At 35.9% G+C, this 12,514-nt stretch overlaps 1 protein-coding gene across 8 annotated transcripts in view; it reads left to right on the plus strand.

Moving 5' to 3' along the window:
- The window catches only part of ATP8A2 (ATPase phospholipid transporting 8A2), a 702,047-nt gene that overhangs the window by 233,482 nt on the left and 456,051 nt on the right, over positions 1 to 12,514 (plus strand). For all 8 annotated transcript variants that reach the window (XM_031960776.1, XM_031960775.1, XM_031960778.1 and 5 more), the window contains 5 exons: positions 811 to 893; positions 2,902 to 2,951; positions 6,184 to 6,253; positions 10,014 to 10,098; positions 11,268 to 11,407. In XM_031960776.1, coding sequence (XP_031816636.1) covers positions 811 to 893; positions 2,902 to 2,951; positions 6,184 to 6,253; positions 10,014 to 10,098; positions 11,268 to 11,407 — 428 coding nt within the window. The remainder of the gene's footprint in view (positions 1 to 810; positions 894 to 2,901; positions 2,952 to 6,183; positions 6,254 to 10,013; positions 10,099 to 11,267; positions 11,408 to 12,514) is intronic.

Below are 12,514 nucleotides of genomic sequence, written 5' to 3' on the forward strand. Positions count from 1 at the left end.
AGGGAAAAAGTGAACCACAATGGGAGAGAATGATATTATTTCTGGTTTTGCTAGTAGATTTTAAGTGTGAGAGAGCTTCTTCCTATTATTAGGTAATGATCTCTTATTGCCTTGTTTTTTCCTGGTACAGTGCATTTGAGATATATATATATATATAAAGCTGAAAAAAGATCCCTTCTATATCATACCTGATAACTGGGCTTTATTTGAATATCCTCTTCCCAACCTTCACCAGTCATGCCCTCCTGGGGCAGCCTATACATTTTGGGATGACTCTTAGTAGAATGAATTTGCCTTACTAGAATGAATTCAAACAAATTGCCTCTTGGCAACTCCCATGCCTTTTTTCTTTGTTAAGTCCTCTGAGGTCAAAGTGAATAAGCATATGCCCATTTCCACATTACAGAATTTCCCTCAAATACATGAAGACAGTTATTATGTTCCCCTGAGCCTTTGTTTTCTAGACAAGATAGTCAAATAATCAAAACAGTAATATGATTTAAACCTTTGGGTCCACTTCACTGAATGTTTAATAGGAATATGAGAAATGTGTCAGGTCATAAAATCACCGATTTTCAACTCTTAGAAGAATTGTTTAACATATCACTGTTTACATTATACAAAATGTTATCCAATGGTTGAAAAAGTCCTTAGATCCTTTATAGTTCCTCGTTTGTTTTCCACTAATCAAATAAGACCAATTATCTTACAGTAGTGTGAGTCTTATTGAAATGCATCAATATAGTTCCATCATAATGATAAATATTATCTCGTTAACCCTTATTAATATGGATGATTTCTTATCAACAGATGAAGGGGCTTTAGTGAAAGGAGCAAAAAAACTTGGCTTTGTCTTTACCGGAAGAACTCCTAACTCAGTTATCATAGAAGCTGTAAGTAGGATGCTTGTGAACTTGGCATTGTATCAAACAAATCTCTCTTAAATTCTTACTATGCTTTCAAGAAAGCTTTCCCCTAATAACAGACATATAGTATTGATGTATAGCAAGGTGCAATAATCTTCCTTGAATTTTGCTGTATACTCCTATGATTTGGGTTTTAAGGCTTGGTTCTTGAGAAAGAAATTTGGTCCATAAACCAAGATATCTAGTGGAGTTTCAGCAATCAAAATTTACATTCCTTTGGGCAGAGCACCTGCAGGTAAGAGTATGATATATGGACAGAAGAAAAGGAAAGGAGAGGAGAAGCTGTGTGGCCCCATTGATCAGTCTCTGTACCACTCCCAGAAGAGGTTATTTGTCTATCCTTAGAGAGGACTGGACATCAGGGAGATGATGCCAAGAGACAGAAGTGAATTGGATTTAAGTGAGGGAGAGTTGGGGAATCATCAGCCCCACTTTCTCCTCTAGAACAGATTCAGAATTCAGATTCAGATCCAGAACAACTGGAGATGATTCTAGAAGCAGTGGGAGACCTGAGCCTTTTGTAGCCTATAGTCCTTAAGGACCATGACTTAAATCCAAATCACTATCATCATTGGACAACAATAGGTCGCAGGCCAAGTCCCACTTGGTCATTATTTGGGCCCCGGTTGACTTAGAATGAATGTAAATAGCAGTTGTTTCTGTTTTGGCCAGAAACCCTGAAAGTTTTCCCTTCTCAGATTGTTTTTGTGTGTTTTTTATTTTTTTTAACTAGGTAAAAGAGGCCATTCTCTACCTCATTTCTTAATTTAGTCTTACTCACTATTGAGTGTTGCCTCAGTCAAACAAAATCAGTTAAAGACCTTATCTTAAAAAGGTCAAAGTTTCCCATTGCATCTTTTGATAGACAATGGATAGGAAGAGTGAACTAGACACAGAATGAAATGAGAGAAACACCTGACTTACATTTTTAAAAAATATTCAGAGATTCTCCCTGAAATAAAAAATCTATCACTTTAATATCAAATTCTTCTGTAATACTTCATATGATTATGTAGATATAGATAGGATATCAAAAATTCTAGAGAATAAAGTTGCAGGCCACTCAAAGAGTAAAGGAGAGACAGACACTTGATAGAAGTGAGCTAAGGTAGAATCATGAATGCTCTGAAAAGGGAGTGTCTTGTCAGATAGTCGGGATAACAATGGAAAACTGGAAAGACTATGCATTTGGTACTCATGCAATCTTAAAAGAACTCAAGAAAGGCACCCAGCAATCTGATCCATTTAACACTTCAATTTCAAAGAATGTTTAAAGATGCTGTAATAAAGCATTTTAGAGATGATCAGATTCAACCCCTTCATTTTAAAGATGAGAAAACAGTTTTTGAAAGTATAAAAGGCTTTCCAAAGCTCACACAGATAATTGATCTCTTAAGTCAGAGGTAAAATCTAGGGTTCCTGATACTGTCCAATGTTTTCTGCCACCCTATGTATATGTTTTTTATTTTTTGTAGTAACTAAAATCAAGTAAAAAAGTTTAGCTAATATAAAAACTGAAAACCTTTCTTCTAACCCATCCACTCACTCAAGAGTCTGATTTATTTGTTTGCTTATCCTTGTATATTGTAATGGTTCCTTGATTTCTATTTCTATTTGGATGTGTCATTTCTGTTTCTAGATGTTCTACCATACCTACAACTTTTTCTTTTCTTTCATTTTTGAGCAGCACTTTTAGTTGTCTAGTTTTCAGTTGTCTCTCCTTAGCCCTAAAATGCTGTTAGCCAGGAATATATAATGAGTTTAATGACTCTTTTCAGAAAGACTGCTCAGCTGGCAAATTAAGACTCTTTTTGAACAGAAGAGGGAGCTGTCATAACACAAATTCTGTATAATAATTTCTTGAAAATAAAGGTGGAGTATGCACATGGTTTAGAGGAGTATGGAGATTTGGATATTATGGAGGGAAATAGATTTTTGATTATTGGTAAAAGTAGATTGTTTTTTCTTCTTGCAGTTGGGTCAAGAGGAAATATTTGAAGTTCTTAATGTCCTGGAGTTTTCAAGGTATGTTAACTTTTCCATGCACTTAAATCTGTAATATAAATAGTAAAGGGATACATTCTGCCTCCTTCATATAATGATATGAATGTGTGGGATTTTTTTTTTTTTGGTAATATTTGACTGTTGCTTTTAGTAACAGACCTTTGTTTTACTCAAGATGTCATTTCCAGTCCTTCTCTTCCCTCTCCCCACTACCATTATGCCTACATGCTTTATGTAGAATAAAAATTAGGGTGAGCACCTTTTAGGCCCTCAGAAAGAAAACAAAAAAAGTTGCTCTAAGGCAGGAGTTCAGAACATTAGTTTTGTTTTTGGTTTTTTGATCCTTTTTTGTTTGTTTGTTTATTTGAGGCATTGACATCTTTGGTAATCTGATGAACCCATGATCTTAGAATGATATTTTTAAATAACTTAAGTAAACTTTGAATTTTAGTTAGAGAAAGATGAAAGCAAAGATGCGTTATTTTTCTTATCCAAGTTTATGGACTTTCAGAAATCTATCCACAAATCCTTTGGTTATCTGTGGACTCACTGGGTAAGAACCCCTACTTTAGTGTGTGTGTGTTGGTGTGTATGTGTGTGTGTGTGTGTGTGTGTGTGTATGTGTGTGTATCTTAAGGATTTTAGAGGTGGGAGTTATTTATATTGTCATATATAGGAGTTAATATATTGTCATCCTAGTAAATGTGATGAAGATGGCTAATGTTCAGAAGTCCGGTTGAACATGAAGTATGAACTTTTTTTTCCTTTAGCAGTGGACAATGAAATCATCTGTTTTCCTTCCTAAATGTCTTTTTCTAAAGAAACTCAATACATCTCCATATCATATTCTCCTTTTCCATTTCAAAGGCCTCAGTGCTCTAGCAGCTGGGGCAGAATTCCCATCAGGGCAGCAGCAGACATGTCTGAATAGCTGAAGGTATGTCGATGATGGTATTATTTTCATTGGAGTTTCCCCAGGTCTCGTGAAGTCATACCTCTTGCGCCATCTGAGCACTGTTAATGTGGGAGCTAAAAAATTGGAAACAGAAAAGACTGACTCATGAGATCATCAGTTCATCCAACTGTAGGGTCAATGTAGGATGGTTTCTTTGGACATGTTCTGAAGCACTCTCCCTTAAATCCATTTTAAAATGTTTCAAGGCCTGGGGATGTTTGTTCTTCTCCCTAGAAAGTTTTTTTGTTCCAATAAGACTGTCATAAGAAAATATTTCCTAATATCTAGTATAATTTTCTCTCTTCTTAACTCTGGTTATTGCTTCTAGCAGATATTCTATCCTGCTCATCTTCTCCATTATCAGAATGGCCATTTCAATGATATATTCAATCATCAATCAATAAAAGTTGCATAATGACATTGCTTTATTTACTTAACCATTATTCAAGCAAGCTGTCTAAACTGGTTTTAAAAAGATATTTTAAAATCATATCTAATCTTTAGGACCTTTTAGTCTTAATCATTGCCTCTTAGCATTCAGCATGTATACAAAGGATTTCCTGAATAGCTCAAGATGCTAGTGATAGAGGGAATTGAGAAAGTAAGAAAGGTGAAAAGGATGAAGATGGGAGCAGTCCTAAGGTAGGAGAAGCTTGAAAGCTTCTTCTGTCTCGTCTTTCTCCCATTACGGGGCTCTACCACCTAATATCTGATGTTCTGGAAGAATTACTTAGCTAGTTGTCCATGTGCTTCTCCACTGAACTCAGCCTGTCTGTGGAGTAAAGAGCAATGCAAAGTGAAGAAGCTTGAATAGAAAGAAGGGACAAAGATCTGTCTGTCTGACAATGCTGTAGCACTACTTCTGAAGCCCTCTAAAAGCTGACTTGGTTGATGGGGACGCAAATCCAGTACCTTTGAGGAGCAGTTAAGGAAATATGACTGATCACTGTCTTCAACTATACCAGGAGTTGTCATGTTAAAGGAGGACTTGTTCTTTGTGATTCTGAATTTAGGAGTGAAAGGAGGGAGATTGAGACTCAGCATAAGGTAAAATTTACTAATAGAGCTTTTCAGGAATAACAACTCTGTGGCTCCCCATCCCATCCTCATTATGGACAGGCATTCAAGAAGAGAGAAGAAACAAGTGCTGGAGATTATTCATTCAGAAGTCTTTTTAAGTTCCTCAATATGGACATGCATCTAAAGAAGGGGGAAAGATGAACTATAAGGAAGATCTCTAAGGTCTCTTCCAGCTCTGAGTCAGTGAAATTAGAGAACATAGAAAAGAGGAAGTATCAAAAGTAGGGAGATAAAACATATTTGGGCATACTTAGCTTACATCTTCTGTCTAATGCCATCTAAAAGATTCTCCTCCATTCCTTTCCAGGATATTTTCTGCCTCCTCTGCTTCCATTTTACACTTTTGCCAGCTACTTCTATGTCAATATTTACATCTCTCAAACCGAGAAGTCTAGTTCTTCTTGTAGTCTCTGTTCTTCAATTAGAATAAACATGGTAGAACTGAAGAAATACTTTCTTGTTTTATTCCATAAATTAAACATAAAATGAAATTTAAAAAAAAAGAAATACCTTCTTTCTAATGGGAACAATAATTATGTTATTATTTATTTATTATATTTTATATTTCTTTTCTGATGGCTTTAGTAACTAAAAGTGTGGGAAGCACTGTTCCCAGACACAGTTTTGTCTCTTGGTGATGCTGATCTGACTATAGAACAGGGCTTTTTTACTTCAAAAGATACTGTTCAGGTTTTACTCAGCTGATTGTTGTTATTCTTTCACAGGTCTTAGAGAGTGACTAGAGAAAGAGGAGAATTGTGAAACTCATCAATCAATCATAGTTTTGATTTTTTAAAAATTAGTCAGAATTTTTAAATGGGGGTGGTTAGGAGTGGGAAAGGCAGAGAGAGGGCCAAATCCAGTTCATACATGTGATTTCCTTATTGTAAGGAACTCCTGGTGTGGAGATTGTCTTCTATAATACAAAGCAACAAATCCTCTGTAACTTAAAAATCTTAGAAAATAACCTGAGACATTGATTAATTGACTTGTCTACAGTCACAAAGTTAGGGTATGTCGAAATGAGACTTGAACCAGGTTATCCTGATTCTAAGGCTCCATCTATCCATCAGCTATGTTGTGCAAGTAAAATTAGAGATTAATTTAGATTTTTTTAAGCCAAATCTGACCCCCCCCCCAATGTGGGGGACCCCTGGCTTAGTCATTTGGTAGTTTGACCAGGAAAAGAGACTAATGATAATTTCTTTTTTGTTATAGTGACAGAAAAAGAATGTCGGTAATTGTTCGAACACCAGCAGGACAAATTCGCCTTTATTGCAAAGGAGCTGTAAGTACAAGAATGGTTGCTTGCATTGAGATTTGAATTTGCTGTCCTTTGCCATCCAGAAAATGCTACAAATATTATGGCACTAATAGCTTTTTATAGTATTCCTTTTCATGTTCCCAGTCTCATATATGGGTGACTAATTTTATATTGATTCCATGGGGGGGAAATGCTGATCATGATTGATGATTCTTGTATTGATGATACAGAGGTCATACCAAATTAGCAAATGACACAAAGTGGGAAAGGAGAAGTAACTAACACACTGGTTGACAAAGACCAGATCCAAAAAGAACTTGACAGGTTAGAGTAATGGGCCACATCTAATAAGATAAAATGATAAATATAAATGTAAGGTTGTATATTTTGGAGAAAAAAAAGAATCAACTTTAGAGACACCAGATGGGAAGATATGGCCGGAGAAAAGCTTTTTTAAGTAAAAGTCTTGGAGTTTAAGTAAACATTGAGTTCAGTATGAATTGTTTCTGAAATATGGTCGTCACAAAAGCTAATGTAATAATTAAATTGTATTAAAAGAAGCCTGGGTTCCAGAACTAGGGGGGTAATATATTCTCTCTTTTCTCTTCTGTTAGACCCTATCTAGAGAACTCTCTGGGAGTCATAACTTCAGAATGATATGTATAAAATGGAATGAGGTGGCCTTTAGTTTTTGCCATGTGAGATTTAATTGTAGGAACTGGGAATGTTTAGCTTGTTTAACAGAAGCCCCCTTCTGGCTGTCTGCTATTAGGGTCCCTCCTCTTTTCCAAATTAACCTTTCTAGTGAGATGGGGAAAAATGTCTTAAGTCTTCTAATGACTTTGGATGTTTAGTGTGTGCAATAGAAGGTTTAAAAGAAGGCAATTTCATAACTTTTTGCAAGTATTTAAGGACTATCACATAGAGAATGAATCAGACTTATTTTGCTGAGTTCATAGGGTGGGACTAGGAGTCACAGGTAAAAATAACAAGGAGGCAGATTTAGATTTGATTTTAGGGGGAAAAAATATTTCTATTCAGAGCTGTTCCACAAGGGATCTCTCACAAGTGGGTCTCTCACTTTCCATTGGTTCTCAGAAAATCTTGAGATGATCATTTTTTGGATATGTAGTAAAAAAAGGTCTATTTCTTTGGCACAGCTTCTGTTCCTTTCAAGCTGAGGTCCTGTGATGTTATGATATGGGAGCCACCTGTCAGTGGCTGCTGGAGGTCTCACTCAGACCTGTAGAATGGATCTCTTCATGTGAGAGGATGATGATAATGATACAAGGAGACTGAGAGGCAGCTGCGTTGTCTGACCTCTCTCTTTTCTTTCCTCTGCCTCCAGTTTATCTCATTCCCAGTCCACAAGCAACACCTGTGTCAGCAAAGGCTGCTCCACAACCCCTTCAAAGGTTATGATTCACATCTGTGGAGGCTCTCAGAGAATTGACCTGTCCCTTCACCTAGACATGGTCCTTAATACTGTGATCCTATGAAAGTGCTATTTCAGTGCTCATCTGGGAAATGGCATACAAGCACAGGCTTGGGTAGATGGGCTACTCGTCAATTTATGTCAGAATGACAGGTGTTTTAGTAGATGACAAGCTCAAGATAAGCTATTAGATAGGAAGATTGCTATAAAGAAAATGTGTAAAAGGTAAAAAGCCCTTTGGTCTTCAGCTTTAGTCAGACCACATGAATAAAAAGAATAATAGTTGATATTTATATATCTTATTAAGGTTCACAGAGCACTCTATACATATTTTCTCTTTGATCCACACAATCACCTGGTGTGAGATAAGTGGTAATATTGTTGTTCTTATTTTGAAAAGGAGGAAACAGGCTGAGAGAAGTGAAATGATTTTCCCAGGGTCATGCTGCTAGTAAGTTTGTAAGACAGGATTTGGAGCCTCAGGTTTTCCTGAGGTCAGGTCTTGTGCTCTCCCACCTGTACCCCTTAGTTGTTTGGAGAAATGTGGAATCCCCAAGTTTAGGAAGCAAGTGGATGAACTAGGATACAGCTCAAGGAGGACAGCCAGTGGTGTTAAGACTCGAGGGCTGAAAAACGTGGTGTTGATTAGCCTTTATTAAGGAAGGCTTAGTGAGTTAGTGGGGAAGACAGGACTCCTGTCATCTGGAAGAGTGATGGGCCTTGTTTAACCTAGGGGATACAGTGGGTATAATTGGAGAAAGGCAAATTTCAGTTTGATAGAAGCACAAGAAACTTGTCATTTCTTTGGGAGCTCAACGGCTCCTGGGCACTGGAAATCTTCCAGGGGAACCTTGAAGGTCCCTTTTCAGGGGTAGTACAGTCAGGCACTGTGTCAGACTGGGTTTGACTAGATAAATTTGGAGACTCCTTCCAGGTCAGAGATGCTGTCCCTTATCCAGTAGCTAAGATTTAGTGAGTGTTGTGGGTCATAATTCTCTCTTGTTTGACTTGGAAAGTGATCCTAAATTAGTCTTCTGGTTACTATTTAGTGGTAATGTGCAATAAGTACAGATCCTCTGAGTAAAAATTAGGAGCTGTGCCTGCCTGCTACTTTCAGTATCTAGTCTGAAAAAAGTCAGTTCTGCTTGGGGAAAACTGGCATGTGGTCTTATCTGAATGGTGCCTCTGCCTGGAGGAAAAAACGATAAAACGTCACATATCTGCATGTATTCATATCTAGGCATGCATTTAGTATATCTGTGCTCTTAAGAATCGCATTTTAAGTGTTGACATTTAAAATGCTAACATAACATTTTGTTGTTCATGCTATTTTTTAAAACATTCTTACTAGATTTATAAATGTGTGTGTTAGAGTATTGCAACCATCACAACAAGAGAAATTGAGACGGTTAAGAAAAGTTGAACTTAATATAAAACCTTTGATTGTCACAGTGGGAAAAGCCATTAAAAATAATCTAGGGGCAGGTAGATAGTGCAGTGACACTACACCTTTGACACCACTGAAGTATAGAGTGAAGAATATATTAGACTTTCTAATGTTATTAAATATACAAAACAAAATATATAAAGTTACAAATGAAACCAATCATATTCAAATTCAATTAATAATATAATAGATATGTGGGGGTGGGTGTATATATCTCTCTCTTTATACATATACATATATATCTTGTGACTGTACACACACACACACACACACACACACACACCTTTTAAAAACAAATTTGTGGATCCTGGGTTAAGAACACTTGATTTTGTTATTCTACATGTGAAGACTAATTTTGAAAGAGTGAATCTCACATCTTAGACAATTTAGACCTCTTTATCCTTATTCACATAGAAATCAGAAAACCTAAATGGGTCTTTGTTCTAATGCCACAGAACAGTCAGAAAAAGGTGCTTTGCAATGTTAAACCAGATATTGGTCTGTAGTTTATTAGAAAATGTACATTTTGGTTTGTTTCATAATTACCAGATTTGGTGAGGGAAAAGTCCTAGATGTGGAATCAATAGGAACTAGGTTTGAATATAAGTTTTACTTCTTTCTGCCCAGGTGACTAGAAACAAGTCATTGAAGCTGTTTGGGCCTTGATTTCCTCATGTGTAAAATGAAAACGGGTTGCTCTCTGAGGTGCTTCCTAAATAATTCAACCCACTGTGAAGTTCAAAGCTCTTCATTACTTGTGGATTGGAATTCAGCTATTCTTATCAGGGCTTCTTAAAATACTTTTTAATCCATTAGGTAGAAAACATAAAGCTCTAAGATAGTATTTAGAAGACTGAAAGATCGAATTATAATTTTTTATGTGATGATTTCCTCTTTGATAGGATAATGTGATTTTTGAGAGACTGTCAGAGAATTCTGAGTTCACAGAACAAACTTTGTGTCATCTTGAATATTTTGCAACAGAAGGTAAGTTATGTTAAACCATTTTTGTTATTATAATTAATAATAAAGTGAATATCAACAATAATACTTTATACTTGAATAGCACTTCTATTATTTAGCCAATAATCACACTTTCAGATGGGGTCAAAAGTTGAAATGTTTGTAATTCTGAATGCATATATCTCATTACAGCTTTTAAAACTCCATCATGTTCTGTGTTCATGTCAGTAGGAAAACATATTTATGCTTATGCTATACTTCCTTCACTCCTGTAGAGAATCTACAATCCATTATGGTCTATTCAATGTGTCTGGGTCTGGTGTCCAAGGCTCATTCGTGATAATAGGAACTTGAGAATAAAAAATGGTCTATTTTGTCTGAGATCTTCATAGCACCATTTTCTCACTCAGAGAAGCTTTCATTAAGTATATAGCTGAACTAGCCCCTAAGTTAGTGGGCTTAACCTTTTGTTAATTATATACTGCTAACTTTTCATTCCTCCATTATGGATACTGGTCCAATAGTGACTATCCCCAAACATTCTCTGAGACACTTTAAATCAAGGTGCAGATTATGATCTTCCTTATTTGTGAAGGTGACAAAAGTCATAGACTCTCTTGCCCAAGATCATATCTGAGCTTTGGAGCTCCTGTTTCTGACATGCTTATGTCTATGGCATAAAAGCAAAGATCTCTTTACTGAGGTACCTGGTACCTTTGACTACTGTCTTAATAAACATAAGTGTACCCCGGATAACAGAAAGGAGTTGCCAGTAAGAACTTTAGAATGAAATAGAAGGCAACTCTTCTAAAGTAGAGATTTGACTTTAAAAGTTCTGGGCTTTGTTAACAATAAATAGCTGCAATTCTTAAGTGACAATTTATTCTTCTCCTCTTCATTCCCACCAAAGGTTCTCCAAAATGTCAAACAAGTCTCCTAGTGCTGTGCTGCTGGATTATTACTTGGTTGAGTTATAGGTAAACTACTTATTGGCAGAAGTAGAGGGAGTTTCTGTACTAGGAATTCTTTATGTCTATAAATCCTAAGCACTGAAAAAAATAGCAGGAACCATTGGAAGACTTCATAAAGCTTGGGATGTGAGAGAAGACTTTTGGTTTTTGTTTTCAAGTGATAAGTTCATCTGAACTGACAAGGGCATGCATGATCTTTCCATATTATTTGCTGTTCTTCAGGCTTGAGAACACTCTGTGTTGCCTATGCGGATCTATCTGAGGATGTCTACAAAGAATGGTTGAGTGTTTATCAGACAGCATGTAGAAATTTGAAAGATAGACATCGAAAGCTGGAAGAGTGCTATGAAATCATTGAAAAGGTAACCAGAACAAATGGATTCTCTTTTACCAAATTGGCTTCCCTTTGAGTAGCTTATTTTCATATGTACAAAAGTACCCAAAACAAAAATCATTCATGATAATAGGAACTTGAGAATAAAAAATGGCCTGCTTTGTCTGAGATCTTCATAGCATCATTTTGTGTTAAATTGGCATTTATCTTTTTTAAAAATTTTTCCATGATCTTTAATATTTGAAGAATTGGGTTTTGTGTCTTAGGAAAAGAAATGTCTTTTAGAATAATTTAAGGAAAAAAAGGCTTAAGCTATAACATTTCATTCCTTTTACTACCTTCTGTTTATTTCATTCTTAGACATCTTTTCCTGAAAAAGAAACATTGAGCTAAACTAGAGTTTAAAACAGTTTTGTGAGAAATCTAAGTTCCAAATTGCAGTTCTGCAACCTTTCAAGACTCATGGGACGCTTTGTTAGATAGTTTCATTTTGCTATGTCTCACGTTAGTCTTATTATGCATTCTCTATGAATGTATGACACCAATTAATGATTGAATTTTTCAGATTTTCCTTTGATATTAAAATTCAGTGGAGTTTGAAGTTATGTTTGTTAGTATTATTTGTGTTGAGTCTTGATTGAGTTTGGTGAGCTCAAAGGTATAAAAAATAATTGCAAATCAAGTCTATTCATACAATGTAGCCCTTTATGAAAAAAGGAACCTGGAGTCGGCAAATCATTTCATGGATCTAAATAAGAAAATTGGGCCATAGGATGTCCAACTTCCCCTTTAGCTATAAAGTCCTATGCTCCTGTGATTTTGAGTATTTTGAATACTAGAGCAATAAATCAATTGTACTATAGTGTGAGAAAAGTGGAATTTCTCCAGGTGAATATTAGGCACAAATTATATTACTTGGCACATCTGATTCAATGTATCTTAAAATTGGTTTTATACCATATGACTCTGATAGTAGGGGAAAACCTCAGGAGGTACTTATGAAATAAATATTTTAAAAAAAGAAAACCACCCAAAACAACAATCCCCATAAAACGAAAAAGGATACTTTCTTGTTCAATGTTTGATTTTTTTCCCTCCTGAATAAGCTCTTTTTTCATTTAATGCTACTAGGGGG

Source organism: Sarcophilus harrisii, chromosome 3 (assembly GCF_902635505.1).
Source record: "Sarcophilus harrisii chromosome 3, mSarHar1.11, whole genome shotgun sequence".
Classification (NCBI taxonomy): Eukaryota; Metazoa; Chordata; class Mammalia; order Dasyuromorphia; family Dasyuridae; genus Sarcophilus; species Sarcophilus harrisii.